Source organism: Misgurnus anguillicaudatus, chromosome 22 (genome assembly GCF_027580225.2).
Source record: "Misgurnus anguillicaudatus chromosome 22, ASM2758022v2, whole genome shotgun sequence".
NCBI classification, from domain to species: Eukaryota; Metazoa; Chordata; class Actinopteri; order Cypriniformes; family Cobitidae; genus Misgurnus; species Misgurnus anguillicaudatus.
In genome coordinates this window covers 47124314-47150281 of record NC_073358.2, presented here as the reverse complement: position 1 = coordinate 47150281, position 25968 = coordinate 47124314, and the positions used below count along the sequence as shown (strand labels likewise).

Sequence of the window (25968 nt, the reverse complement as noted above, 5' to 3'; positions counted from 1 at the left end):
TCCTCAGGCCTTTTGTGGAGACTCGGGCGGCCCAGCACGGCCTGAATATGTATCGAGAGATTGGCTTCCAGAAGGACAATCAGGGGGAGTATAAAGCCAGCCAGGCCATTCATATGGACTGCCTCAGGTAACAGTAGCTAAAATGTGCTCTTACAGTTAAAATGTCATTTTTGGCCTGTCTGAATAATTGGCAAATATATGACCTATGTATATGGCAGACCTGCCAACCTTTACGCATTTTGCGTAACAGATACGCATTTAGACATCAAACTACGCTGCTACGATTTGTCACTTCAAAATACGCGAAAAGGCTTTGGTGGCTTTGAGTTAAACTGTCTGTGCATTTGCGCACTAGGCAACTCGTCTATCTGTGTAACCGCATTGGGCAGCAACCTGTTGGTAAAAGACGACGTCGACCAATCATAGCGCTAGTTTTAAACTCTTCAAAGCGGAGAGCGGGGAGCCGTCGAAGCGAATAACGAAAATAACGAAATTGTTTTTCATCCCAGTCCATCTTCATACTGTGACTTGTTTTACAAGGGAGGATGGTTCTAAACACCGTTTTTAAAGGTAAATGGGCAGGGTATGGGAATTGTGAATTGGATCCATTGTAATAAGCCTGCCAACCAGGGGCGTCTAGACGCCTTTTACTCTTGTACGTGCCCCAGTGTAAATCTGTTGTACCCAGTGTCCTATGTTGTGCCTCAAGTTTAAGTTTTTACTTTATTTGCCAGTATATTCATTTACATTGTTAATAGCGCCAAAAAACTGAGCTATATGAACCGTAATTCACGCTTGTAAACACGTTGCAGTCCCACAAGACAAACTGGCGCGAGCGGAGCCTCTGTGTTTACTTTTTGTAGCACTCTGCCGCCGCTCACTCAGAAGAGCATGTGATGTGAGGCACGCGAGAAAACATGACAAAACAAAAGTACGTTTCTAAATAATATCAATCTTATTCTTACTCGATTGTTACTGGCTCCTGCAGAGCAGGGAAATAGAAGCAGAAAGTATAGATGATGAGGGAGGTAAAACAAACTATATGCTCAGCCAGTCAAAACCAAGTATAGAGGTTTGCATTATTGCTGAGAAAATCAATGTTTGTGTACTGTTCTGTATTGTCAGATATGACATTACTGTTTAGTTCACTAGATCTACTTTAGGACACTACATAAACAGTTGGCATCACTGCTGAAAAAAAAGCAGTATACCAGCAAGACCAGCATATGTTGTGTTTTGTTGCTGGTTTGCTGGTGACCAGCATGGACCAGCTTAATTCTCATGATGATTTGGTGCTGGTTTGGCTGGTGGTCATCATCAGCATACATACCAGCACCACCAAGACCATGTTGTGTTTTGGTGCTGTATGCTGGTGTCCACCAGCTAAACCAGCATGGGAATCATGCTGGTTTATGCTGTTTTTTCAGCAGGTTTAAACACTATGCTGATAAAATACACAAAAGGATCATCCACATATGTTTTTTATTGTAGTAGCAGCTAAGTAATGTTATTGTAAATTTGTGTAAAAGACTCATTATCATCAGTACTGTAGAATGCACATTTGCGAACATGGCATTTATGCATTAAAATTTTTAATACTGTTCATGTTAGGTATGTTAAAGAAAAAGTAGTGGTAGGCCTGCTGTGCCCCATTAGAGGTTCATGTCAACGTGCCTGCTGGAATATAAAGCAAGGACATAGCATGCTATTTGTTGATTCTTTGTTATTTATAATGTCCCATGTATTTAAGACATATGCCATAAGCATATTGTTTAATAGGCATATTTTTGGAGGTTGCCTTTTCATTAAATGAGTTCTTCATACTACTTGTATGTTGAAAGACTAGATATGGTGGTGAGTGGGAACAATTTGCTTAGTAATAAGTTGTAGTAATAAGTCATAAGTAAGCATGTGAACTCAATCACTACTGATCAGCAAATGTGCCTGACCTCGCGCCGCGCCGCTGCGGTAAGTTGCTACTCAAAAAAAATTTCCAAGGTTGGCAGGTCTGATATGGGCAATAGACCCCTTCAAGGTTTGTAAACATTGAATGACAATCGGGTGCGCGCGCAGCACGGGGTCGAACTGTTTATACCATTTAGGCTTTATAATTTAATCTAACAGTGCTGAAAAATGATGACTTACCTCAAATGAAGTGAGCACTACAAACACAAGCCTCTTTGATCTTTGCATTGTCCCAGTCTGCACGTTAATTGCTTGCAGACGCAGATGTTGTATTTTTTTGTTTTTGAGATTCTGCATGAATCGCGAAAACTTAACGGAAGACCTCGTGCGATTTTCACAGCCCACGACGTAAGTAGGCATTTTTGACGATAACGAATAATACGCAACTCAATCTGCTGTAATGACTTTTCTGACCCCGACATGCGCAGTGGGAACAGCCTGTGACGTGAACCGTGAAGGGGTCTATAGGCTATGTAGATGTCAACACTGGCAATTAAATATCCATTAACCCTATGTTCCATAAAAACCTAAAATAAATTTAATTCAGTGTGTAATATATTCAATTATTTATTTTTATAGCGCTTTTAAGATTTTGCAAAGTTGCAAAGCAGCTGTACAGAAAAATTTTATTACAAAACAGAAGGTACTGGAAGAAAAAACAACAAATGGCTCAGTCCACAGCTCACCCCTCCCTTTCAAAACACAAAGTGATGCTACGGTAGCCACCAAAGGACAAACATGATGTCACCTGAGACAATGTAGTGACGAAATGGCACTGTAGAGCAGTTTGTCCATTTAGGGATACTGTAGAAACCTAGCGGTGCAAAATGGCAACTTCCATATAAGGGGACAAACAGTGTATGTAGATAAAAACGGCTCATTCTAAGGTCATAGAAACAATACAGTTCATTTTCTAAGGTCTTTATACACCACTGATAATATAGTTATGTATGTTATATTGCATTTCTGTTAAGAGATCTTCCTAAAAGTTACACAGTGCACCTTTAAATGTATATAAGGTTATAATTTGTAGATTGTATTCACAGCTATATTAATAAAATATGTGTGTCTAAACAAATAGACCCTTTGCCCTTTGTATGGGTTTTAATGACTATACATCTGTACATTAGTAATCGTACTCCTGTCTCATCCTCTCTCTGACTCAGGTGGGTAAAAAGAGACAGTTACCTGCCTGTAGGAAGTCATAATCTGAAGGCTGCAGCGAAAGCCAAGTTAAGTTATGACCCCGTTGAGCTGGACCCAGAGGAGATGTGCCGCATGGCTACTGAAGAACCGCAGGTGACTTTCACACTCATCAGTTCTTTCTACTGACATCTTTTTATATCAAACACTTGGGACAGATTTACTAACATGCGCCTTTTGCCATTTAAAAACTATTGTCAGGATTTACTAAAGACATGCAGGGAAAAATTAACACGGACAGTTATTTATGAAACTAATCTTATTGCATGTGCATTTGTAGGAGTTTCCCTTTCAGATGCAAAATTTATCGGAGGAGCGTATTTAAATGAATTACACAACATGATTTACTAACATTTGCGCTCGCCAATTTACTGGTACGTGCACTATTGTGTAACGCCCCCAAAAATGTGTGTCTTAAATGACATTGGTCATTATGGAAATGAGATGTTGTGCCTGTGTTTTTTAATTTGCATCAGCATAAATTTCCACTCCTATTGGCGTGTTTTTTGTAATTGCTTAAAACTAATTCATCCTGTTTTGTAAATCTGACCCTTTATCAACAATATTTAATAACTGTGTCAATATATAATTTTGGCATATTTCTTTCAAAAGTAGATTTTGGCAACAGAATTAAAAGTATCATATAAGTCATTGAAAAATGTTAATTGCTGCTGTGTAACCAAGTCTGAACAAGTGGGGAAAAACCAATTAAATCATAATTAATTCTTTCCCCACCAGCGTTTTAAAAAAAGTTGGCAGCCAACACCGGCATTTTTATGATTTTCACAAAAGTTTAATGCTTTCCAGAAAATGTTAATTAAATATATAAACATACAATATATCAAATGAAAGAACAGACCCTCTGCTTTCAAACAAAAAAAGTTTAATTCTACCTTCATTTGTTCTCTTTTTATCACCTCTCAAATATAGGTAGGTTTCTTTAAAAATACCAAATTTTGAAAAAAGCTGAGATAATTGCATTTTTGTAAAGGTCTTTTGATAGAGATCCGATTCAGAGCGATACATACACGTAGTTTGAACTGTTTGACCTTAGGGGTTCATCAATTTTTTTAAATAAGGTTTTATAAGTTGGATAAGAGCGCCATCTGGTAGATAATAGCAGAAATATGGTTTGCTGGAAAAACTCGTCATTGGCAGGGAATCATTTTCTCTTGATTGACAAGTTAACTCGTCAATGGTGGGGAAAGTGTTAATTTTTTTGTGCTCCAATCAAATCCTGATGAATAAATAAATATTCCACCTTGCATTGCCGTATCTCCTGCTGAATATTAATAGGTGCGCCTGGAAAGATGTAACATTAGAATTTAAAGAAATTTTATTGTGCAAATGTTTTAACTTTTATTATTATTTTTTTCTGCAGACTCTGGCCACCTACTCTGTGTCTGACGCTGTGGCCACATATTACCTTTACATGAAATATGTTCATCCCTTCATTTTTGCCCTTTGCACCATTATACCTATGGAACCTGATGAGGTTTGTATTACTGCTAAATCCTGTTCAGTTTATTATTACCAGACCAGAAAAATAAATAATACAAAAAATTGTATTTCGTTGTGTGGACATGCAAATGTGTTCACAAACCAGGTATTGCGGAAAGGTTCTGGGACCCTGTGTGAAGCCCTGCTGATGGTTCAGGCGTTCCACGTCAACATCGTCTTCCCAAACAAACAGGAGCAGGTGTTTAACAAGCTGACAGAGGACGGTCATGTTCTCGACTCTGAGACGTACGTTGGCGGCCACGTAGAGGCTCTGGAATCTGGAGTTTTCCGCAGCGACATTCCCTGCCGTTTTAAAATGGTAACTAGCTCAAAATAGTTTCATTTAGTTTAAACTGTTGTTTATGCATGATGTTTGTACCAAATGTTTTTTCGACAGAATCCAGCTGCATTTGACTTCTTGCTTCAGAGGGTGGAGAGAACTCTTCGTCACGCCATTGAGGAAGAGGAGAATATTCCTCTCGAGCAGGTCACCAACTTTAATGAGGTCAGTCCGAGTCATTTGTGTAATGTTTATGTGCAATTTTCTGTGAATACACAGATGGGTTGTCATAAAGTGTCATGCGACACTTATGCGACATAATGTTATTTGTTTAGGTGTGTGAGGAGATAAAGAGGAAGCTGATATCTCTAAAGGAAGTGCCCAACAGAATCGAGTGCCCTCTTATTTACCATCTGGATGTAGGGGCCATGTACCCCAATATCATCCTCACCAACAGGCTACAGGTACATTCATTTTAGTTTCTAAAATAGTTCATACTGTAATCCATATTGCTAGTGCCATGTTTTTCCACTTGAGCTCTGTTAATAAATGAAGTTAGGCTAATGCTAATTAGTTTTCTTTTGTCTGTCCAGCCCTCTGCAATGGTGGATGAAGCGACGTGTGCTGCTTGTGATTTTAATAAGCCGGGTGCAAACTGTCAGCGCAGAATGACATGGCAGTGGAGAGGCGAGATAAGTATGTCATTTTAATTTTGTGTCATCTTTTTTGGGTTGTGTTAATACATGTGTAACAAACATTAAAGGGGACATATCATGAAAATCTGGCTTTTTCCCAGTTTAAGTGCTATAATTGGGTCCCCAGTGCTTTAATCGTCCTAAAACATGTGAAAAAGAACAACCCAGTAACTTAGTTTTGGTAAACCATTCTCTGCAAGCATGTGAAAAAATAGGTCATTTAAATTTGGCTCCCCTTGTGATGTCAGTAGGGGATAATACCACCCCTTAAGCACTATCCAACCATGGCACTGCAATTTTGTGCAGAGATCAGCTCATTTGCATTTAAAAGGTCACACCCCAAAACGGCACATTTTTATTCAAACCTACAAAGTGGCAATTTTAACATGATATAATAAACTATCTATATGGTATTTTTAGCTAGAACTTCACATACGTACTCTGGGGACACCGAAGATTTATTTGACATCTTAAAGTCTTGTGAAATGTCCCCTTTAAATCTGTTTTAATATAAGAATTATGATAATTATTTACCCACCATACATGGTTTTGTAAAGCACTTTAAGTTATGAAATGTGTATTAATGAACTTACTTTCCTATTAGTGCCAGCCAGTCGGAGTGAGTTTCATCGCATTCAGCAACAGCTGGAGTCTGAGAAATTCCCACCTCTCTTTCCTAACGGTCCTCCCCGTGCTTTCCACGCGCTCAATCGAGAGGAACAGGCACGACATGAAAAGAAGCGATTGGGAGGTAAGCAAACTTTTTGCAAGGAACTAGGTCTTGATTTACTCTGAACTTCGAAATTTTTGTATATCAGGAATAGTTATAAATTTAACAAAAATTGAGAGGACAGCTGTTTGATGAATGGCCTTTGTCTCACTGTGTCGTCTGTTTTCCTAGACTACTGCAGAAAAGCGTACAAGAAAGTTCATCTGACCAGACTGGAGGAAAGAGTCACTACCATCTGTCAAAGAGAGAACTCATTTTACGTCGACACGGTTCGAGCTTTCAGAGACCGGCGATATGAGTTCAAAGGACTTCACAAGGTACTGGATTCAGTACAGTATGATAGAAGGAGCCCTTTATAGTAAAGCTGTTAATTCATCAGGGCTTACAATGTGCATATTTGGCTAAAGTATGTTTTCTTTTTGCCATTTATGACCCTGGACATAGTCATAGCACGGGTATATTTTAATGGCAAAAACTTTTTGATATTAATTAAAGATCATGTTCCATGAAGATATTTTGTGAATTTCCTACCGTAAATATATCAAAAATGTATTTCATAATTAGTAATATGTGTGGCTATTTGGACATTTCGTTTGGTGTATAGACCAGTTCAAATGATGTAAACAACAGTGGTCCAGAAACACTTCCTGTTACAGTTTGTGACAGTTATTTTTTTATTTTACATATATTATTATCTTTAAGATGTTTGTTTAACTTCAGTTAATTCAGGTTTATATGTTCTGTTGGTTTATTTTATCCCAACGTTTATCTAGTGTTAAAAAACGGAAACAGGAAGTGCTTCTGGACCAGTGTTGTTTGCATCTTTTGAACTGGTCTATAAGTGTATATTAGTACATGTTAACGATATGCAAAAGGTATAACACCCAAAGTAAACCATGACGCAAGTTATCATCTCCAACGTAAATCTCTTTTCTTGGACTACAACAAACACACAGATTGTAGGCAACAATTTACTTCCTGGGATTGGTGATGTAGACAAGACCGATAATTATAATAATTCTTCTCACTTTGGACTCAGCTTGTAAGTTAACTCCTGTTAGTATTGCATTGTGAGCGAATCTTTCTAACATGGTAAGGAGCATCACATTTCTGCCGTCACATTTTTGAATCATAAACCACGCGAACGCATTGTATTATACCTAGGGATGCATATCAATTGTTCGTGATTAATCTATAGCAGAATAAAAGTTTTTGTTAACATCATCCTATATGTGTGTGAACTGCGTATAATAACTTTGTATAGATAAATGCAAACACATTAATGTATATATTTAAAAAATTATTAATATATAATATTTATATATTAAGAATTTAAATATAATATAAATGATACATAAATATACAAATGTATATACACATGTAAACATTTCTTAAGTATATACATGCATGTGTGTGCATTTATTTATACAAAGTTATTATACACAATTCACACTCATATATGATGATGTAAACAAAAACTTTTATTCTGCTATAGATTAATCGCGATTAATTGATATGCATCCCTAATAAAAGATTGGTAGAGTTTTTCTAGGGCTCTGGCCCCTGCCCTAAATTCCACTTAAAAATCAGAGGCTTTCTAGAGCAGGGGTCACCAACCTTTTTTTCACCACAGACCGGTTTCAGCTTTTAAAAAAATTCGCGGACTGGGGGGGGGTGAGATTGTGTGTGGGGGGTTGGTGTCGCTGAGTTGCTGTTCAACCGTGCTGAAAATCCTCCTTTTCGAAATGTACGTTTTAAACGGAAGTAAAGATAACAACCATGCATTAGGAAAATTAATAATTGCTTTATTTAGGCTATAGTATATTTTCTATAGATGTGTAAAACCATATTTTGGCGGATTGTTTTTTACTTTCATTGTTTTAGTTTGTCTGCCCATTTAGTCTTAATAATTAATGGAACCTAAACGAACTTGGCTTGCGGTTCTCGAAGGCAGCTCGAATCTTGGTCGGGCTCGAGACCCAATTCCAAGTAACAGAAGAGAAGAAAAATGCAGTGAAGGAGGAGAGTGCCAGAAGAATTTCGGCTGGGCGCAGAGGCACGGAGACTCACGTTTACCATGATTAATGATGATTGACAAGTTTAAGTTCCTTTCAAACTTACGTTTAAAGTGTAGCTGTTAAAATATTATTACCCTAATAGTTTATTTTGATCATGGTGGTACGATCGATGGATAATTCTGAAGTTGTTTTAAAGAAGAATAAAATAATTACTTTTCAGTCATTTGCGCTGTCACACAGTTGAACGTCTCCGCATATGTACATCATTGCGACGTACATTTGCAAATGATTCATAAAGTCATACCTCCGCAATTCTTTGATCGATTGTGTTTTAGAAGTACTGTATGCTCAAACTCTAATGACAGCAATGTGATCGCTGATGCACTGGTAGAGAGAGAGAGAGAGGCGGAGAAAAAGAGAGAGGCGCGGCTCTGTACAAAAGTGGAAATGATCGATGTTATTTGTAGTCGGCTCTTAAAGTACAAAATACCTGATTAAGCTATCACGTGGCTATTATACAAATTTTTTTCGGGACGTTCTTGCGACCCGGTGGCAACTTGTCCACGACCCAGTACTGGGTCGCGACCCGGTGGTTGGGGACCTCTGTTCTAGAGGATTTCCAGTTTTTACAATCAAACATATGCCAAGCATGATGCAACTATGTATTCACTCTGATAAATTTTTTTCTAACATGACTTAAAGGAACTGGGTTGGAGACCCATGCTTAAATATAATTGTGCCCCTCTCACTGGACTTCAGGGCAATGCCGTAAGACGGTTAATAGGTTGCCCTACTCAATTGAGTTCAGTTTAACTCATTTGTCTCTCTCTTCTTGGCGCAGGTCTGGAAGAAGAAGCTGTCTTCAGCTCAGGATAGCGGTGACGCAGCAGAGGTGAAGCGCTGTAAGAACATGGAGATTCTCTACGAGTCTCTGCAACTGGCACACAAATGCATTCTTAACTCTTTCTACGGATACGTCATGAGAAAAGGGTACAGAACTATCAGCTTCTTAATCCTTTTATGTACTTTATCATCTAATTCGACTAATTTGAGTCTTTGATTGGTTCCTTATTCCTGTTTAACCTGATGTCTCATTCTGTGTTCCTCAGGGCTCGCTGGTACTCGATGGAGATGGCAGGGATCGTGTGTTTCACTGGAGCCAACATTATCACTCAGGCCAGAGAGTTAATTGAGCAGATCGGGTTAGACTTATACATTACCTTTCAAGCCCATAAAAATATTCCAGAGTTGTTTTATTTACACTCCAGTATTTTATCGGTTAATCTGATCCTTTGCTTCTCTAGGAGACCTCTGGAGCTGGACACTGATGGTATCTGGTGCGTCCTTCCCAACACCTTTCCTGAGAATTTTGTCATCAAGTCTACCAATGAGAAGAAACCTAAAGTGACCATTAGTTATCCAGGAGCCATGCTCAATATCATGGTCAAGGTGAATTATTGTGCATTATTTTTAGGCGGTCAGCTTCAGTATATGCCATATGTGACCCTGGACCACAAAAACAGTCGTAAGGATCCTTTTTTTTATTGAGGTACATCATCCGTAAGCTAAATAAATAAGCTTTCCATTGATGTGTGCTAGGGTGTAGGACAGATATTTGGCTGAGATACAAAGATCTGGAATCTGATCTACATTTTTAAAATTGAATTTAAAGTCCAAATAATGTCCTTCACAACGCGTTATTACTAATGAAAAGGTTGATTTTTAGCGCTCTCTATTGGCTCACCACTGTAATGACGTTGTGGACTGAATGGGGAACTTGTAAGCTTTTACATAAAAACCAAACTTGAATGGGAAATCTCAGCTGCTACCAATGAGTAGTTTGTAGGCGAGTTTCTGGACAATTTTGCTCATGATTTTGCTGCATACAAAAAAACAGTTTTTATATATTTACGGTAGGAAATGTACAAAATATTACGAAACATGATCTTTACTTGATACCAAATTTTTCGCAGAAAAGAAAAAATTATAATTTTGAATCATACAATGTATTGTTCGCTATTGCTAGAGATATACCCGTGAAACTTATGATGGTTTTGTGGTCCAGGGTCACATATGGGCCTTTTCCATAGCATAGTACCCCATGGTTTGGTTTGGGTCGGGTCAGCTTACTTTTGGGAGCTTTTTCACTGGGTTCAGTTGTAGTATCAATACTTTTTTTTTTTTTGTACCACTTCAGTCGGGGTTCCAAGCGACCGGAGCTAAAACAAAACGTGACGTGAAAAAAACTGTAGATCACTGATTGGTCTGAGAGAATCGTCACTACCAGCGTCATCGCTATAATGTAAAAGATTAGCTTTACCTGCATGCTAGCTTGCGCTGTCTCGAGTAAACCTGTTGTCATCTGTGCTTTGCTGTAAGTTTCCAAACTCCCTTTTAGCGATGGAAAAACATCCACAGGTTGTGAATCAGGAACACACAACATTTTTTTTCCAGACTTGCAGTTTGTGGTGGCACATTTGCGACGCGCACGTCCGCATATTTGCTTAAATGCAACTCAAATGAGGCTCAGCGGAGCGGCTCGACCGACGCCACGGGTGTTTGTACAAAAACATCATGTGAGACAGCTGTAGTGATAAACGAGATGTGCAAACATCTATTTGTGGTGGTCAATTTTAATTTGTGGCGGACTGAGAAATAAATGAATGTATGGAAATGTACAACGACGCTCTCACTTGTATGATGTCGCAGCAGTAGGTAGCGCAAATATAATGACACGCCTATAATCCCTCCCACTTCGAAGTGTTACTAAACTCGGTGGAAAAATTAACCATGCCAAAGTGAGGTGAGCTGACCCGACCTGACCCAAACCGTGGGGTACTATGCAATGGTAAAGCGCCAATATTTGCAAGTTTCCTTATATTTAATTTGAAAGATAGGTAATAGATGAAAAGATTGTTAAAAGTGGTTTTAAATGCAAGAACAACAAAACATCCTGTTTTAAACTTTCTTGAATTAGGAGGGCTTTACCAATCATCAATACCAGGAGCTGGTGGACTCAGCATCTCTAACATATGAGACCAGAGCTGAGAACAGCATCTTCTTTGAGGTCGATGGGCCATACCTGGCTATGATCCTACCTGCCTCTAAAGAAGAAGGCAAGAAGCTGAAGAAGAGGTGCGAGAAGAAACAATCTATGCATTCACATTGTTGAAAGGACCTTTATTAAAGCATTAATTGCATATACAGTATGTAAGCACATCATATCATATGGACCAGTTCATATGTTGACCAGTTATGTGATGTAGGGGGGTGCACTGGCAATTGAAACATTACTGGTTCGACTTCGAAGCTTGCTGGGGAAATCTGTGCAATGAGTGTACTTCATGTTGCATTGGATACCAGCATCGACAAAATAACTCATGAATGATTTATGCATTTTATCTCTTTGCTTCATTCATTTGTTACCTTTCCTCAGATACGCAGTGTTTAATGAGGATGGATCGCTGGCTGAACTGAAGGGTTTTGAGGTGAAGAGAAGAGGTGAACTTCAGCTCATCAAGATCTTTCAGTCTTCTGTGTTTGAGGCTTTTCTGAAAGGCACAACGCTAGAAGAGGTGTACGCGTCTGTGGCTAAAGTGGCCGACTACTGGCTCGATGTACTGTACAGCAAGGTATAATAAAATATAACCCAATACTTGCTTTCCTCGGATGTAATCATGTGCTTTTACGTAAAGTTTGAATATTAACAAATGCTAATGTGTGTTCTCTCCAAGGCTGCTAACATGCCAGATGCCGAGTTGTTCGAGCTCATTTCGGAAAACCGCTCAATGTCCCGTAAACTGGAAGATTACGGTGAACAGAAATCCACGTCTATCAGTACGGCCAAGCGTCTTGCAGAGTTTCTCGGAGATCAGATGGTTAAAGACGCCGGCCTCAGCTGTCGATATGTCATCTCTCGCAAGCCAGAGGGCTCGCCTGTTACAGAGAGGTGAATGGACGTCAGATGACATCATGTATTATACCAGGGTCCAAAAATAATAATAATGATGAAAGTAAAAAAATTTTTATACTTTAATACGCACAACCGGCGCAACGTCATAGAATGTCTCTGAACAGGTTCACGCCCACTTTTGGGGGAAATCAGACTAGACCTTCCGTTGGCTTCCATTCATAATAGCGGAACAAAGCAACCTTCGTACACAGCCAGCAGGCGTAAATAACTTATGAAATCACTCAGATTAAACATGTCGAGTAATTATCTGTCCACCCTGCCTGCCATAGAGCGCAAAAGATCCATTGACACATTTGATTTTGGTCAATATAAAAACATGTCCCTTTCATTCTCCCAGCATCAAATTTGTGTAACAACGCTCCCTATTGGCCAGAGGTGTCTTACCCAGACATTTACTCGTACCTCATCGAGTCAACAGGGAAGACAGTGAATGATTTTACTTCGTATTTGAAAGTTACTTAGTATTTATTTATTATGTCTTTATATTTAGAGTAATGAGTGCAGTTTTCCATCGAGTCTGACGCTGTGAGAATGAAAGGGACATGTTTTTATATTGACCAAATTAAATGTGTTAATGTATCTTTCGGGCTCTATGGCAGGCAGGGTGGACAGATAAATACTCGACATGTTTAATCTGAGTGATTTCATAAGTTATTTACGCCTGCCGGCTGTGTAAAAACGTTGCTTTGTTCGGCTATTTTGAATGGAAGTCAATGGAAGGGCTGCTTTTTTATCCCCCAAATAGGGGCGGTGACGAAATTTACAGTCAAGTTCCCGGATGTGCCAGTAGTCCGTATCCCTTCTGACTTCAATTCTTGCTGTGTTTGCTTATGCAGGGCGATCCCTTTGGCCATTTTCCAGGCTGAGGAAAGTGTTAAAAAGCATTTTCTTCGCAAATGGCTGAAGATGCCCAGCCTTCATGATCTGGACATTAGATCTGTGAGTACTCTGAATGTTTTTTGTAAATCAATTCCAAATCATGGATAAAAGCATGTGCCAAAAGCATAAACCAACTTGTTTTCAGCTGGAATGCTTTATTTTTGTTTTTATGTTTAAATGGTATATAATTTATTCATATTTATTATTTTTCTTCCTCTACTGTTTTAGATTCTGGACTGGAGTTACTACATTGAGCGATTAGGTAGTGCCATTCAAAAGATTATCACTATCCCTGCAGCTCTTCAACAGGTAATTTGAAGTCTCTTTATTTACCAACCATTCAAACCAATGGTTGGGTTGAAGTGACAAACAGTCAGACTTGTCACTTACTTGTTAGTCACTTGGGCCCAATCCTATTTCTACTCCTTACCCGTACATTTTCCCCTACCGCTTAGTTTAGCACATTTACGTGAAGGGCTAGAGATGTCTCAGTTTTCTTTTATGTGGAGGGGTAGGGGAAGGGCCAGATAGCCCTTCAAACAAAGATTTGTCATAACCAGGGTTCCCACGGGTTCTTGAAATCCTTGAAAGTTTGTGAATCTAGGGAAAATAATTCAAGGCCCTGGGAAGTTTTTGAAAATATAAATACATAGATACAGGTCATTGAAAGTGCTTGAATCTATTTTATTCAAGACAAGACGTTTTCTGGAAAAAATCCATATTATTCCCTGTGTAGTGTAGGATAATATCATAAACATTCTAGACCTTTAAGCACAAGTGCTAAACTGTTCACTTTAAATGCTTATATCTTCTGTATGCGAATGTTGATTCATACCAAAATGCTTTTTTCGATAGATGTGTTTGACACATGAAATGTCTTGGGTTACGTATGTAACTGTTGTTCCATGAGAAGGGAACGAGACGCTGCGTCTCTCTTGTCATACTTCCTGCGTCCCTGTAACGCCGTCTTTGGCAATAACTCAGTTAGCGATATACTTCCTGACTCCTGCGTCACCCTGTCTTTGTCATTAAGCCTCACCATTGGTTGAATTTGATATACACATTCAGACGCACTTACCCCTGGAAGCGTTTCCAAAGTGTCACCGCAGTGACGCAGCACGAGTTCCCTCAAAAGGGAACTGTAACAATGGATCTTAAAAGATAACACGATTTCTCTCACTTGAAATGTGTCCCCACTTTTAGTCTTTGAATTTAAGGGTATTGGACCTGGAAAGTCCTTGAAAGGTCCTTGAATTTGAATTTAACTAAGGTGTGGGAGCCCTTCATATCTTACCATGTGTTTAGCTCACAGTTGTTTTTTGTTCAGGTTAAAAACCCCGTACCCAGAGTTCGCCATCCAGACTGGCTTCATAAGAAACTTCTGGAAAAGAATGACATCTACAAGCAGAAGAAGATCAGCGAGCTTTTTACCAGCGAAGGAAAGAGACAGGTACCATCAGAGCTATTCATACACTCGCTTTCCATCTTCCAGAGTCTGTGCACACACCTGATGGTTTTTCTTTCTGTTTTAGGTGGCTCAGCAAACTCTTACAGCAGGTGATACTCCTGATATGGAGGATTTTGGGGCTCCTCAGCGCCCCCTGCAGCCCGCCATACTCATCAGCACTAAGAGGAAGAGGATTTCTCAGGGAGGGGACAGTCAGGCCGAGTCTCAAGAGCAGGAGCTCACTCAGTCTTGGAGAGAAATACTTGGATCACCGCCATCGATGGGTAACAGTCGGGTAATGCAGAAAGTGTAACGTCGTGAAACTTTCAACTTATGAAAGAATGTTGAGGATTTATTTTAAATGATGTTACATGTGTATATGTGAACAGGAGGAAATTCTTGTCTGGCTCCGTTACCATAAGAAAAAATGGGAGCTGCAGCTTCGGCAGAGAAAGGAACGTCGTAAGCGACGACGGTTGGTTGATGGAGAATCTCAGCCAACAGGAGGCGGCGTAATCCGTGATGGACCGACAACGGGGCTCGGTAGCTTTTTGCGAAGAACCGCCCGCAGTATTCTAGACATGCCCTGGCAAATTGTTCAGGTAAATCAGAGATTGGCTTCAAACCTATTTGCTTAAGTCAGGGTTCCCACGGGTCCTTGAAATCATTGAAAGTTTGTGAATTTGGGTTAAAAAAAATTCAAGGCCCTTGGAAGTTTTTGAAAATATATATACATAAATACCGGTCATTGAAAGTGCTCCTAGGGGGAAAAAATCCATATTATTTCCTGTGTAGTGTAGAATAATATCATAAAAATTCTTAAGCACACATGCTAAACTGTTCGCTTTAAATGCTTATATCTTCTGTATGCGAATGTTCATTCATACCATACATGCTTTTTTGCATAGTTGTGTTTGACACATGAAAACGTCTCCGGTTACGTAGCTGTTGTTCCCTGAGAAGGGAAAGAGAAGCTGCGTCTCCCTTGCCATACTTCCTGCGTCCCTGTAACGCCGTCTTTGGCAGTATTTCAAATAGCGATATACTTCCTGGCTCCCGCGTCACCCTGTCTTTTTAGTTAAAGGATAATTCCGGTATTTAACACTTTGAGTCTCATTTCTGGTTTGTTTTGGATGAACTACAGTGATGGACACAGAAATTTTGACAATAGGTCGTGTCTTGACTTTTCGACTCATTTAGAAGCGTCTCTTGACTGCTTCAGAATGGAAGTCAATGACCATGCACAAACATGTCATTAAAACAACACTTAACGTTCATTTTCAAAACTGTACTACTCACCGAGTGGTTCGTGGTGTTCGTTGATGATTAAAAACAAATATATTGGCACAATGTATGATTTCAATCCGTGTTATTTGCTATAGTGGAACTATTTTTTCAGATACCTCACAACCGCGTATATACTTCCGCTCTATATTTGAGTCTGAAGCATGAATGAACGTAGTCCAACAAACTGTAATAAAACGGTACCATACTTTCAAAATCAAGTTTATTTATAACACTTACACCATCCAATATGTTTTTTTTCATCAGCAGAACAATAAAGAAGATATTTTGCAGAAACCCCAGTGCTCAGTCATGCAAGTCAACAGATCTGCACACTTTAAGAGCTAAAGCATATATATCCAATACAACAGTAATCCCCCATAACTCCATGTGACATATTGACGTCTTGTGAAGCAAATCAATCAGTTTTTGCAAGAAACTGAACGTTATTTACAACACTATTAGCGTAAATGCCAAAGCAGGAAGCGCGCTTCAAGGCGATCTCTTCCACTGGTGCCGTTTCGGTGGCTGTGGCTATGGATGTTGGTCTTTCTGCGCCACCTATAGAGCGGGAGGGTGAAGCGCACTTCCTGCTTGGCAAAAGCTCTGCATTAACGCTGTAAAATATTTATATATATATTCGAATCTCAAAACTGAAAATCGAATGTCAACCCACCGAACGAATATTCGAATATTCTGGTCCAGCCCTACAAATATGGGAAAAATTTCTTCTGAGAGAAATCGAGCGAAAAAACTACAACCACATGTAAACAGACCCTTTTCTGTTTCCCGGCGGCAGAGTGATATATCAGCGAGCAAAGAGTCTTCCAAGAGAAGTCAATGGAATTTTACAAAATGCCAAATAAAACACGTCAGAAACTGTATTTCGCTGCACAACTTGTTTTTAATTATCAACGAACACCACGAACCACTCGGTGAGTAGCACAGTTTTGAAAATGAACGTTAAGTGTTGTTTTAATGATATGTTTGTGCATGGCCATTGACTTCCTTTCTAAACGAGTCAAAAACTCAAGACACAACCCATTGTCAAAATTTCTGTGTCCATCACTGTAGTTCATCCAAAACAAACCAGAAATGAGACTCAAAGTGTTAAATACCGGAATTATCCTTTAAGATTCACCATTGGTTAAATTTGATAAAAAATATTCAGACACACTTACCCTTGGAGGCGTCCTCAAAGTGTCACCGCAGTGACGCAGCACGAGTTCCCTCGAAAAGGAACTGTAACAATGTATTTTAAAAGGCAACACAATGTAACTTTGCTCTCACTTGAAATGTGTCCCCACATTTAGTCCTTGAATTTATGGGTATTGGACCTGGAAAGTCCTTGAAAGGTCATTGAATTTGAAATTAACTAAGGTGTGGGAACCCTGTTAAGTATTCTCGATCTTTTTAAATATTAAACATGTATAATGTTACTTTCACAATGTATATGGTTTCTCTAACCACTCCCACTTTAGATTGCAGAGACCAATCACCCGGGCCTGTTTAAGTTATGGGCCGTCATTGGCAGTGATCTCCACTGCATGAAACTCAACATCCCACGAGTGTTTTATGTCAACCAAAGAGTGCCCAAGCAAGAAGAGACGGCTACCTGCAAAAAGGTGTGATTTCCCAAACACATCCATGACTACAAGCAATTATATTGGATATAAAAAAGATTAAGCACACCTATTACTTTGAATAGGGGACAATGCAACGCTCAATGTAAAACCAGATTGACATAAATCTGTCAAATAGATGGGACTTTATGGCGCTTTTCCATTGCATAGTACGTCACGGTTTGGTTTAGTTTGGGTCGGGTCAGCCTACTTTTGGGAGCTTTTCCATTCGGTGCAGTACGTGGTACCCAATACTTTTTTTTGTACCACCTCGGTTGGGGTTCCAAGCGACCCGAGCTGATACCAAACGTGACGCGACAACACTGTAGATCACTGATTGGTCTGAAAGGAACATCACTAAGCGTCATCGCTATAATGTTAGCTTACCTTTAGTGCTAGCTTGCGCTGTCTCGAGCAAACATGTTGTCATCTGTGCTCTGCTATAAGTTCCCAAACTCCCATTTAGCGATGAAAAACATCCACAGGCTGAGTATCAGGGACACCATAACAGTTTTTTCCAGACTTGCAGTTTGTGGCGGAACATTCGCGATGAGCACGTCAGCATTATATGCTTAAATGCAACTTCAGTGAGGCTCAGCGGAGGCCGTCGGCTGATGCCACGGGTGTTTGAACAGAAACTGTCATGTGATACAGAGGTAGTGATAAACGCGATGTGCAAATATCTATTTGTGGTGGCCAATTTTAATTTTGTGGCGGACTGAATGGGAATGCACAACTATGCTCTCCGCTCACTTGTATGATGTCACAGCTGTAGGTAGCGCAAATATAACGACACGCCTATAATCCCTCCCACTGCGAAGTGTTACTAAACTCAATGGAAAAGCTCACCACGCCAAAGTGAGGTGAGCTGACCCGACCCAAACAAAACTAAACCGTGGGGTACTATGCAATGGTAAAGCGCCTTAAGTCTTGCAAACATGGCTGCCCATTGGTGCAACTTCCTCTAAAGGAAATATCCTGTCAGTTCAGCTTGTTATAAAAAGATGCGCATTGTGCAATTCATTCATGATTGTTGTGTATGTAATTTAGTTCTTATTAACACCTATTTGTTTACCAGGTAAACCGGATACTTCCACGGTCAAGCGTGGTGTATTTTCTGTACCAGTACACGGTTCCTGAGGACATGTACCAGGAACACATCAATGAGATCAACGCTGAACTCTCTGCACCTGATATTGAGGGTGTCTATGAGACTCAGGTGAGTTAGACTCCCAAATGTATTTGTATCCAAAATAAATGAGAGGTGATTGTTCTACAATGACCTTACTGTTAAGTATCAAGATGTTATTTCTCTCCGTCTGTGATCCGTAGGTTCCACTGCTTTTCCGGTCACTGGTCCAGCTTGGCTGCATGTGTATGGTCAACAAACAGGTGGTCAGAGACCTGGCTGGCAGAGAGGCAGATACGTTCGATCTGGAACATCTAGAGATGAGATCTCTGGCCCAGTTCAGCTACCTTGAGCCAGGTGATTAATAAACGGATGATCACAAATGCAACGTGAATAACTTTTCTACAGTTAGTTTTGCTAATATGTACATCTAATAAAAAAATGTAATACAGTGGCTTGTTTGATAGCCGTGAATATGATAGGGGTGGCACGGTACATGAAAAAACATCCGAACCTTTCGGTTTGCTTGTCTCGGTTCGGAGCGTGTGTGTGTGTGTGTGTGTCGCACGGTTAGACGCATGTGCAATGTAGTCTCATGCCCGTATGTTACCTGAAGCCTTGTATACTTTTGTCTGGCTCCACAGCGCGAGCCTCCATTTGGGTAGGTGTTTATACTCGACGCACAGACTGGGTGCCCGCGTAATGAGACGTCACGCTCTGCTAGATTCGCCTACAACTTGTCCATCTTGGTTTGTGGAGCCGCGCGCAAAATTTGACGTGCACACCGCCAAGCGAAATCGGGTGTCTCGCACTCAACGCGTACTACCGCCCACTCCCATCTACCACGCGTCGAGTATAAAACAAGGCTTAAACACATTCACCCTTTTTTGCCAAGTAAATAAAAAGCATGTCATCAATTTCTTCTCTCTTGCTGTATCAAAATCTCACCTAGCTTTCTTCAGAGATGGTCCCAACAATGTGCTTAAAGTCAAGTCAAATTCAGTTTGTGTATGATTACATGATATAACAATTTTGTTAATACTGTATGCTAAATTGTGTACAATTAAGCTACATATCATATGCTGAAGTAAATTTCTGGAGTGTTAACGTTTAAAAGAAAAAAACAACAAGAACCACAAAGAACCGAAAACTGTGACCCTAAAACCGTGATACGAACCAAACCGTGGACTTTATGAACCGTGCCACCCCTAGAATATGACAGTCGGATTGATTTCCCGGTTGCTACTACGGCTTTGTAAGAATCAGCAAGAATCTCGCGAAACGATACGCATCCCGATACAGGGGTTGCTGTGCCGAATGTTGCAATACTGTGAAGCGAGTTGAGATATTGGGATATTTCGTCTTTTGGGAATATAATAGGATATTTGAAGAGTTTGGTTCCAAAACGCAATAAACGCCTTTTTTTTTTTAAATGAGTTACTGCCAAAATCAGTATTATATCAGGTCAGTATTTAAAAGTAAATTCTTAATTTTACGCAAAATCCAATATCCGCAGTGTTATTCTGTCGTCTTTTCTCCCTTTTTTCCCAAAACGCGATAAACGCCACTCTTTCTCTTCTACAGAATGCAATAAATCCGCTCCACATATTACAGCGCACCATTCCACGCAATGTAAACAAACAATGGCGGCATGTTGAGTACACGAAATCCTAGTTTTCCTCATCTACTTTGTACTTCGTGATCAACAAATAAACAAAAGCAAAATAATACTTTAACTCTTTCACCGGCAGCATTTTTGAAAAAAGTTGCCAGCCAGCGTTTTTCATGATTTTCACCAAAGTTTAATGCCTTCCGGAAAATGTTCTTCTTGTTTTTGATTCTAACACATTGACCCCAGGGGGGATCTTATGAAAAACTTTCCATTATTTTACTAAATAAATATATCATGACAAAGATGAATGCACATAGATTCAATAGATTTATAGCATTTTGGAAAAAAAACTTGTCATGGATTTATTGCATTTTGTGGAAAAAATAATTCATTTTTATAATAAATCTTTGAAAATCAAGTTATGGATCTGAATTTTTTATGTTTTTATAACGTAAAGATGTTATGTGAATTTATAACAGAAAACGAGAGTTACGTATGTAACTACGGTTCTATGAATCCCGGATGACCGCCAGAGGCGGTGCTTAAGCACTGAATGATCCATCTCGCGCATGCGCAGGTCGAGTGTTTATACCAACAAAGTCACCCGTGACCCCTGATGCCTACGGAGAGTCTATAACTTCCGGTGACATCAGAGGATCTGTTCCTACAGAATCTTCTCGCGAGTACACGGGAATTCTGAGTGACAGAACGCTCTGGCGGTCATCCGGGATTCATAGAACCGTAGTTACATACGTAACTCTCGTTCTATTTCATCCCTACTGACCGCCAGAGGCGGTGCTTAAGCACTGGATGACACATACCAGAAAAGTCACGAGGAATTTAGCACGTACCTTATTGAGAGGAGAGCGCAGAGTCCGGCAACAGGACCACCTCCAGTGGATGGGGGGTGGCGACATTCACCCGGTAGAACCTTGAGAAGGTACTTGGGGATGCCCAAGATGCCGCCTCACAGATGCGCTCCAGGGGCACGCTGCGCAGGGCCGCCCATGAAGTTGAGACTGCCCTGGTAGAGTGGCACCTCACCCCGGATGGCAGGGGGTGACCACCTCGTTTATATGCCTGGGTGATTACATCCACCACCCAATGAGACAACCGCTGTTTGGAGAGAGCACAGCCCCTCCTAGGACCACCATAGCAGAGGAAGAGCTGGTCTGACTGCCTTATACTCGCAGTCGCGACAACGTAGGCTCTGAGGGCCCGTACGGGACACAGCAGCTGTAATCTGTCCTCCCCTTCTGGGGGAGCAAATTGTGCCAGGTGGATAGGTTGGTCAAGGTTGGTTGATGACAAAACCTTCGGAAGAAAAGCTGAATTCGGCCACAGGGTAACCCCCGAGCCATTGGAGTTCCACCTCAAACATGAGTCACTCACAGAGAGCGCATGAAGTTCCCCAACACGTTTCGCTGACGTGATAGCAAGGAGAAAGGCAGTCTTAATAGAGACCCACTTCAGCTCTGCCTGAGCCAGGGGTTCAAAGGGAGGTGAACATAGGGAATCGAGCACCAGGTGTAGATCCCAGGCTGGAGCGCGTTGTGCTCGTGGGGGGCGTAACCGCCATGCACCCTTCAGAAAAAGGGACACCAATCTGTGACACCCCACCGTGTCGTTGTCCACCCGAGCATGTCGAGAGGAAATGGCTGCCACATATACCCTCAAGGTAGCCGGGGACCGGCCGCCATCCAAGAGTGACTGGAGAAACTCTAGAATCTTTGGAACTGAACAGTGCACAGGGTCCACATTCCTGTCTGAGCACCATGTAGTAAACAGCCGCCACCTGTTCTCATACTGCGCCCGGGTAGAAGGCGCCCTTGCATTCAATATGGTATTGCAGACGCCATCTGAACACTCAGTCAGCAGCGGGTCGGGCCCTGCAGTGACCAGACCCACAGCTGCAGGCGGTGAGGATCGGGATGCCAGATTTGGCCCCGTAACTGAGACAGGAGATCCCTCCTGTCTGGGAGGCGCCACGGTGAACCGTTGCAGAGACTGTACAACAGTGGAAACCATGTTCTTCCCGGCCAGAAGGGGGCTACCAACAGTAGCCTGTGACCGTGTTGGAGGACTCTCTGCAGTGTTGGAAGAATCAGAGGGATTGGTGGAAAGGCATAGAGGAGAACCTCTGGCCAATCGTGTGCGAGAGCATCCTGGCCCAGAGGGCTGCTCTTCTCCGTCCAGGAGAACCAAAGGGGACAATGGGTCGATTCCTCTGAGGCAAAGAGATCCACCCCTGCCCTGCCGAAGATGTCCCAGATGCTGAGGACCACATCCGGATGAAGCCGCCACTCCCCCGGCGGAGGCTTGCAACGGGAGAGTAAGTCTGCCGCCTGATTCTGCTCCCCAGGCAAATACATCGCCCTCAGGCTGGCCAGGTGTGGCCCTGCCCACAGCAGGAGATCCTGGGATGCCTGCAGCAGTGGTGCAGACTTGGTGCCTCCGTGGTGGTTTATGTGAGACACAGTCGAGACATTGTCTGATCGCACAAGCACATGCCGGCCTCCCAGGAAGGGAAGGAAAACCTGCAATGCCCTGTGCACAGCCCGCAGTTCCAGGACATTGATGTGCTGTGAGCGCTCCTGCACAGACCACAGCCCCTGAGCTGTTCGATTCTGCCACACAGCACCCCATCCTGAGAGGGAAGCATCTGTTGTGAGGATTTCCCGACGAGATGCGATGGAACCCAAGGGCATGCCCTGCAGGAGAAATGACCTTACTCTCCATGGGGCCAGAGCAAGAAGGCAACGACGTGACACCTTGAGTTTCCTGTGCCGGTGCCACTTGACATCTAGATGAAAGCCGTGCAACCACCTCTGGAGGGGACGCAGCGACAGCAGTCCTAGAGGACTCACGGTAGCGGCAGCTGTGAGTTTCCCTAAGAGGCGCCAAAACTCCACATAGCATAACTGCCTGCCCCCCCGAAACAGGAGGAGGCGGCGGAGGATGTCGTCCACCCGCTGTGGTGATGGGAGAGCCTTCATGGTGATTGCGTCGAGAGTCATCCCGAGAAAAACCGTGCCCTGCGATGGAACCAGGCAACTCTTTGTAAAATTCACCCGGAGGCCCAGGCGGGCCACATGGGAGAGAAGACACGACGTGTCCAGTGCCACTTGAGACTGGGATGGCGCACAGATGAGCCAGTCATCCAGATATGGGAGAATCTTCATGCCCTGCGACTGCAAGTGCGAAAGGGCTGCCGTCACACACCTGGTGAACACCCGAGGGGAGAGGGAGAGACCGAATGGGAGCACTCGGAACTGGAAATGGCGCCCTTGAAAGGCAAACCGCAGAAACTGCCGATGGTGTGGAGCTATAGGGATGTGGAAGTAGGCATCCTTCAGGTCTACTGACGTAAACCACTCTCCTTTGGCAATTGTACGTAGAACCTCTGCAGTGGTCAGCATGTGGAACCTCAGAACCTTCAGGAACCTGTTGAGACCCCTCAGGTCGAGGATAGGACGGAGTCCGCCATCTTTCTTTGCTACCAGAAAGTAAGTTGAGTAGAACCCCCCGGGGTGCAACAGGGGATCTACTGGCTCGATGGCACCCTTGTCCAGGAGGGCGGACAACTCCTGGGTGAGGGCTTGGGCTTTTGCCGGGTCGCTTATGATGGTCATCTTGACCCGGCCATGGGCTGGGGGCCGGCGTCGGAACTGAAGTTTGTACCCGTGGGTTAAGGTTGAGAGCACCCATGGGTCCCTGGTGGAGGCAGCCCAATAGCTGAGCTGCTGCTGGGAAAAACAGCCGACGGCCGACCCCCGGGCTTCAGCGCCGGGGTCCCCGGCCTCTAAAGGTTCCAGAGGCACGACGGGTTGGAAAGGACTGAGGTTGTCCTGAGGGCAGCCGGTCAGGCACCCGAAAGGTCGGTGCCTGCTGCTGAGCAGGCTGTGGACGTGGGCGCAGAGACCTTAGGTAGCCCCTGGGGTGAGCCTGTGGACAAGGGCTGCGCTGTGGGGCAGCTGGAGGACCTCTAGGCCTGCTAGGAGGCGGAACGCTTCTTTGAAGCCCGGACAGCTGCTGTCGAGTCCGTCCGGCTTGGACCGTGCGCTCAAGCGCTTCCAGAGCTGCGGAACCAAACAGCTCCCCTGGTTTCACCGGAACACTGCGGAGGGTTCTCCTACAGGCCTCAGTGAGAGGAGATTGTGCCAACCATACCTGGTGGCGAGCCTGCACAAGAGTAGACATCAACCGCCCCAATTCCCTAGACATCAAAGCGAATGCCTGTAGTGAAGCATCACTAAAATTGTGGACAGAGGCATCCAACTCAGTTTCCTGCAGGGAAGTTGACAAAGCGAGCATCAGGTGGGACATGGAGTTACCGATGCGTCCCATGCGGGCCGCTGCATCATAGGCCTTACAGAGCAGGTCATCTGTAACCCGGCACTGGGGACGAGGGCACCTAGCATCCGGCCTCAAGGCCTCATCAGGTGGGTCGTCAGAAAGACCCTCCTTTAAATGTTCGAAGCCAAGACATGAGGGACATAAATCATGGCCATCCTCAAGCTGCAGAGGAGCCATACAGGCCGAGCAGGAGTGGTTGCCAACCATGCTGGCAACTGAGAAAAAAGGTAGCCTCGGCGGAAACGCTGCCACCAGTCAGTCACAGGGGCACGCCTATGCTGGGAGCGGGAGCGAAAACACTGCCTTCACCAGCTAAGGGTAAACTATCCCAACGAAAAAAATAGACACAGAATGCAGTACAGATGCCGGGAGAGGGAGCGAAAGCACAACCTTCACCAACAAATGTAGCAAAAAAGAAAAAAGATTAGCTTCAGCGGGAACACTGCCACCAATCTAGTCACTGAGGTACAAATATGCTGGGAACGGGAGCGAAAGCACTGCCTTCACCAGCTTAGGGTAACGAAAAAATAAGACACTAACCGCAGTACCGGTGCCGGGAGCGAAAGCACAACCGTCACCGCAAACGTTGTGAAGCCAGTTAAGGGTAAGCGCTATTAACAAAAACCGGCACAACCGAGTTGGCACGAATACACAAAGCGCCGTTAAGCGCCGAAACGATTAACAAAAAACTGGCACAACCGAGTTGTTGCAAAATACACAAAGCGCAGTTAAGCGCCGAATGATTAACAAAAAGCTGGCACAACCGAGTTGGCACGAATACACAAGCGCAGTTAAGCGCCGAACGTTTAACAAAACCGACACAACCGAGTTGGTACTAAATACACAAAGCGCAGTTAAAGCGCAAAAAGACGTTTAACAAAATAAACCGGCACAACCGAGTTGGCACAAAGTAACTACACGAGCGCAGCTGAACAATCAACCAAAAACGCGTCCGTGTTACAACAATAAATCGCAGATGAATCAATAATACAAAGGTAACTGTTAACGTTAGATTACAAATGTCGGGAGAGGGAGCGAAAACACAGCCGTCACCAACAAATGCACCAAACGAGCAGTTATATAAAAAGTTTGTAACTCACCTGTCGGTGGATTTCGTTGCGGCCTTTGGAGGGCGAGCAACTCGCTGCTCCGACAATAAAATGTCACAAGGCCACCAGCAACGAATGAAACACAATATCCTAGTCTTTTTGCTAGCGCGGAAAAAACAACCTGCGAAGCGAGAAGATGAAAAGGAACAGATCCTCTGATGTCACC

General features: G+C 42.6%; 1 protein-coding gene across 1 annotated transcript in view; it reads left to right on the top strand.

The window, feature by feature from the left end:
- pole (polymerase (DNA directed), epsilon) overlaps positions 1–25968 on the top strand; it is a 47390-nt gene that overhangs the window by 5753 nt on the left and 15669 nt on the right. The window contains exons 12-34 of the mRNA XM_055198448.2: positions 8–127; positions 3132–3264; positions 4550–4663; positions 4775–4987; positions 5066–5173; positions 5284–5412; positions 5542–5644; positions 6248–6394; positions 6545–6690; positions 9233–9381; positions 9501–9593; positions 9696–9840; positions 11369–11526; positions 11828–12023; positions 12126–12340; positions 13201–13303; positions 13472–13552; positions 14571–14693; positions 14776–14985; positions 15080–15292; positions 17456–17599; positions 18675–18815; positions 18929–19082. Of these exons, the coding sequence (XP_055054423.2) occupies positions 8–127; positions 3132–3264; positions 4550–4663; positions 4775–4987; positions 5066–5173; positions 5284–5412; positions 5542–5644; positions 6248–6394; positions 6545–6690; positions 9233–9381; positions 9501–9593; positions 9696–9840; positions 11369–11526; positions 11828–12023; positions 12126–12340; positions 13201–13303; positions 13472–13552; positions 14571–14693; positions 14776–14985; positions 15080–15292; positions 17456–17599; positions 18675–18815; positions 18929–19082 (3338 nt within the window). The remainder of the gene's footprint in view (positions 1–7; positions 128–3131; positions 3265–4549; positions 4664–4774; positions 4988–5065; positions 5174–5283; positions 5413–5541; positions 5645–6247; positions 6395–6544; positions 6691–9232; positions 9382–9500; positions 9594–9695; positions 9841–11368; positions 11527–11827; positions 12024–12125; positions 12341–13200; positions 13304–13471; positions 13553–14570; positions 14694–14775; positions 14986–15079; positions 15293–17455; positions 17600–18674; positions 18816–18928; positions 19083–25968) is intronic.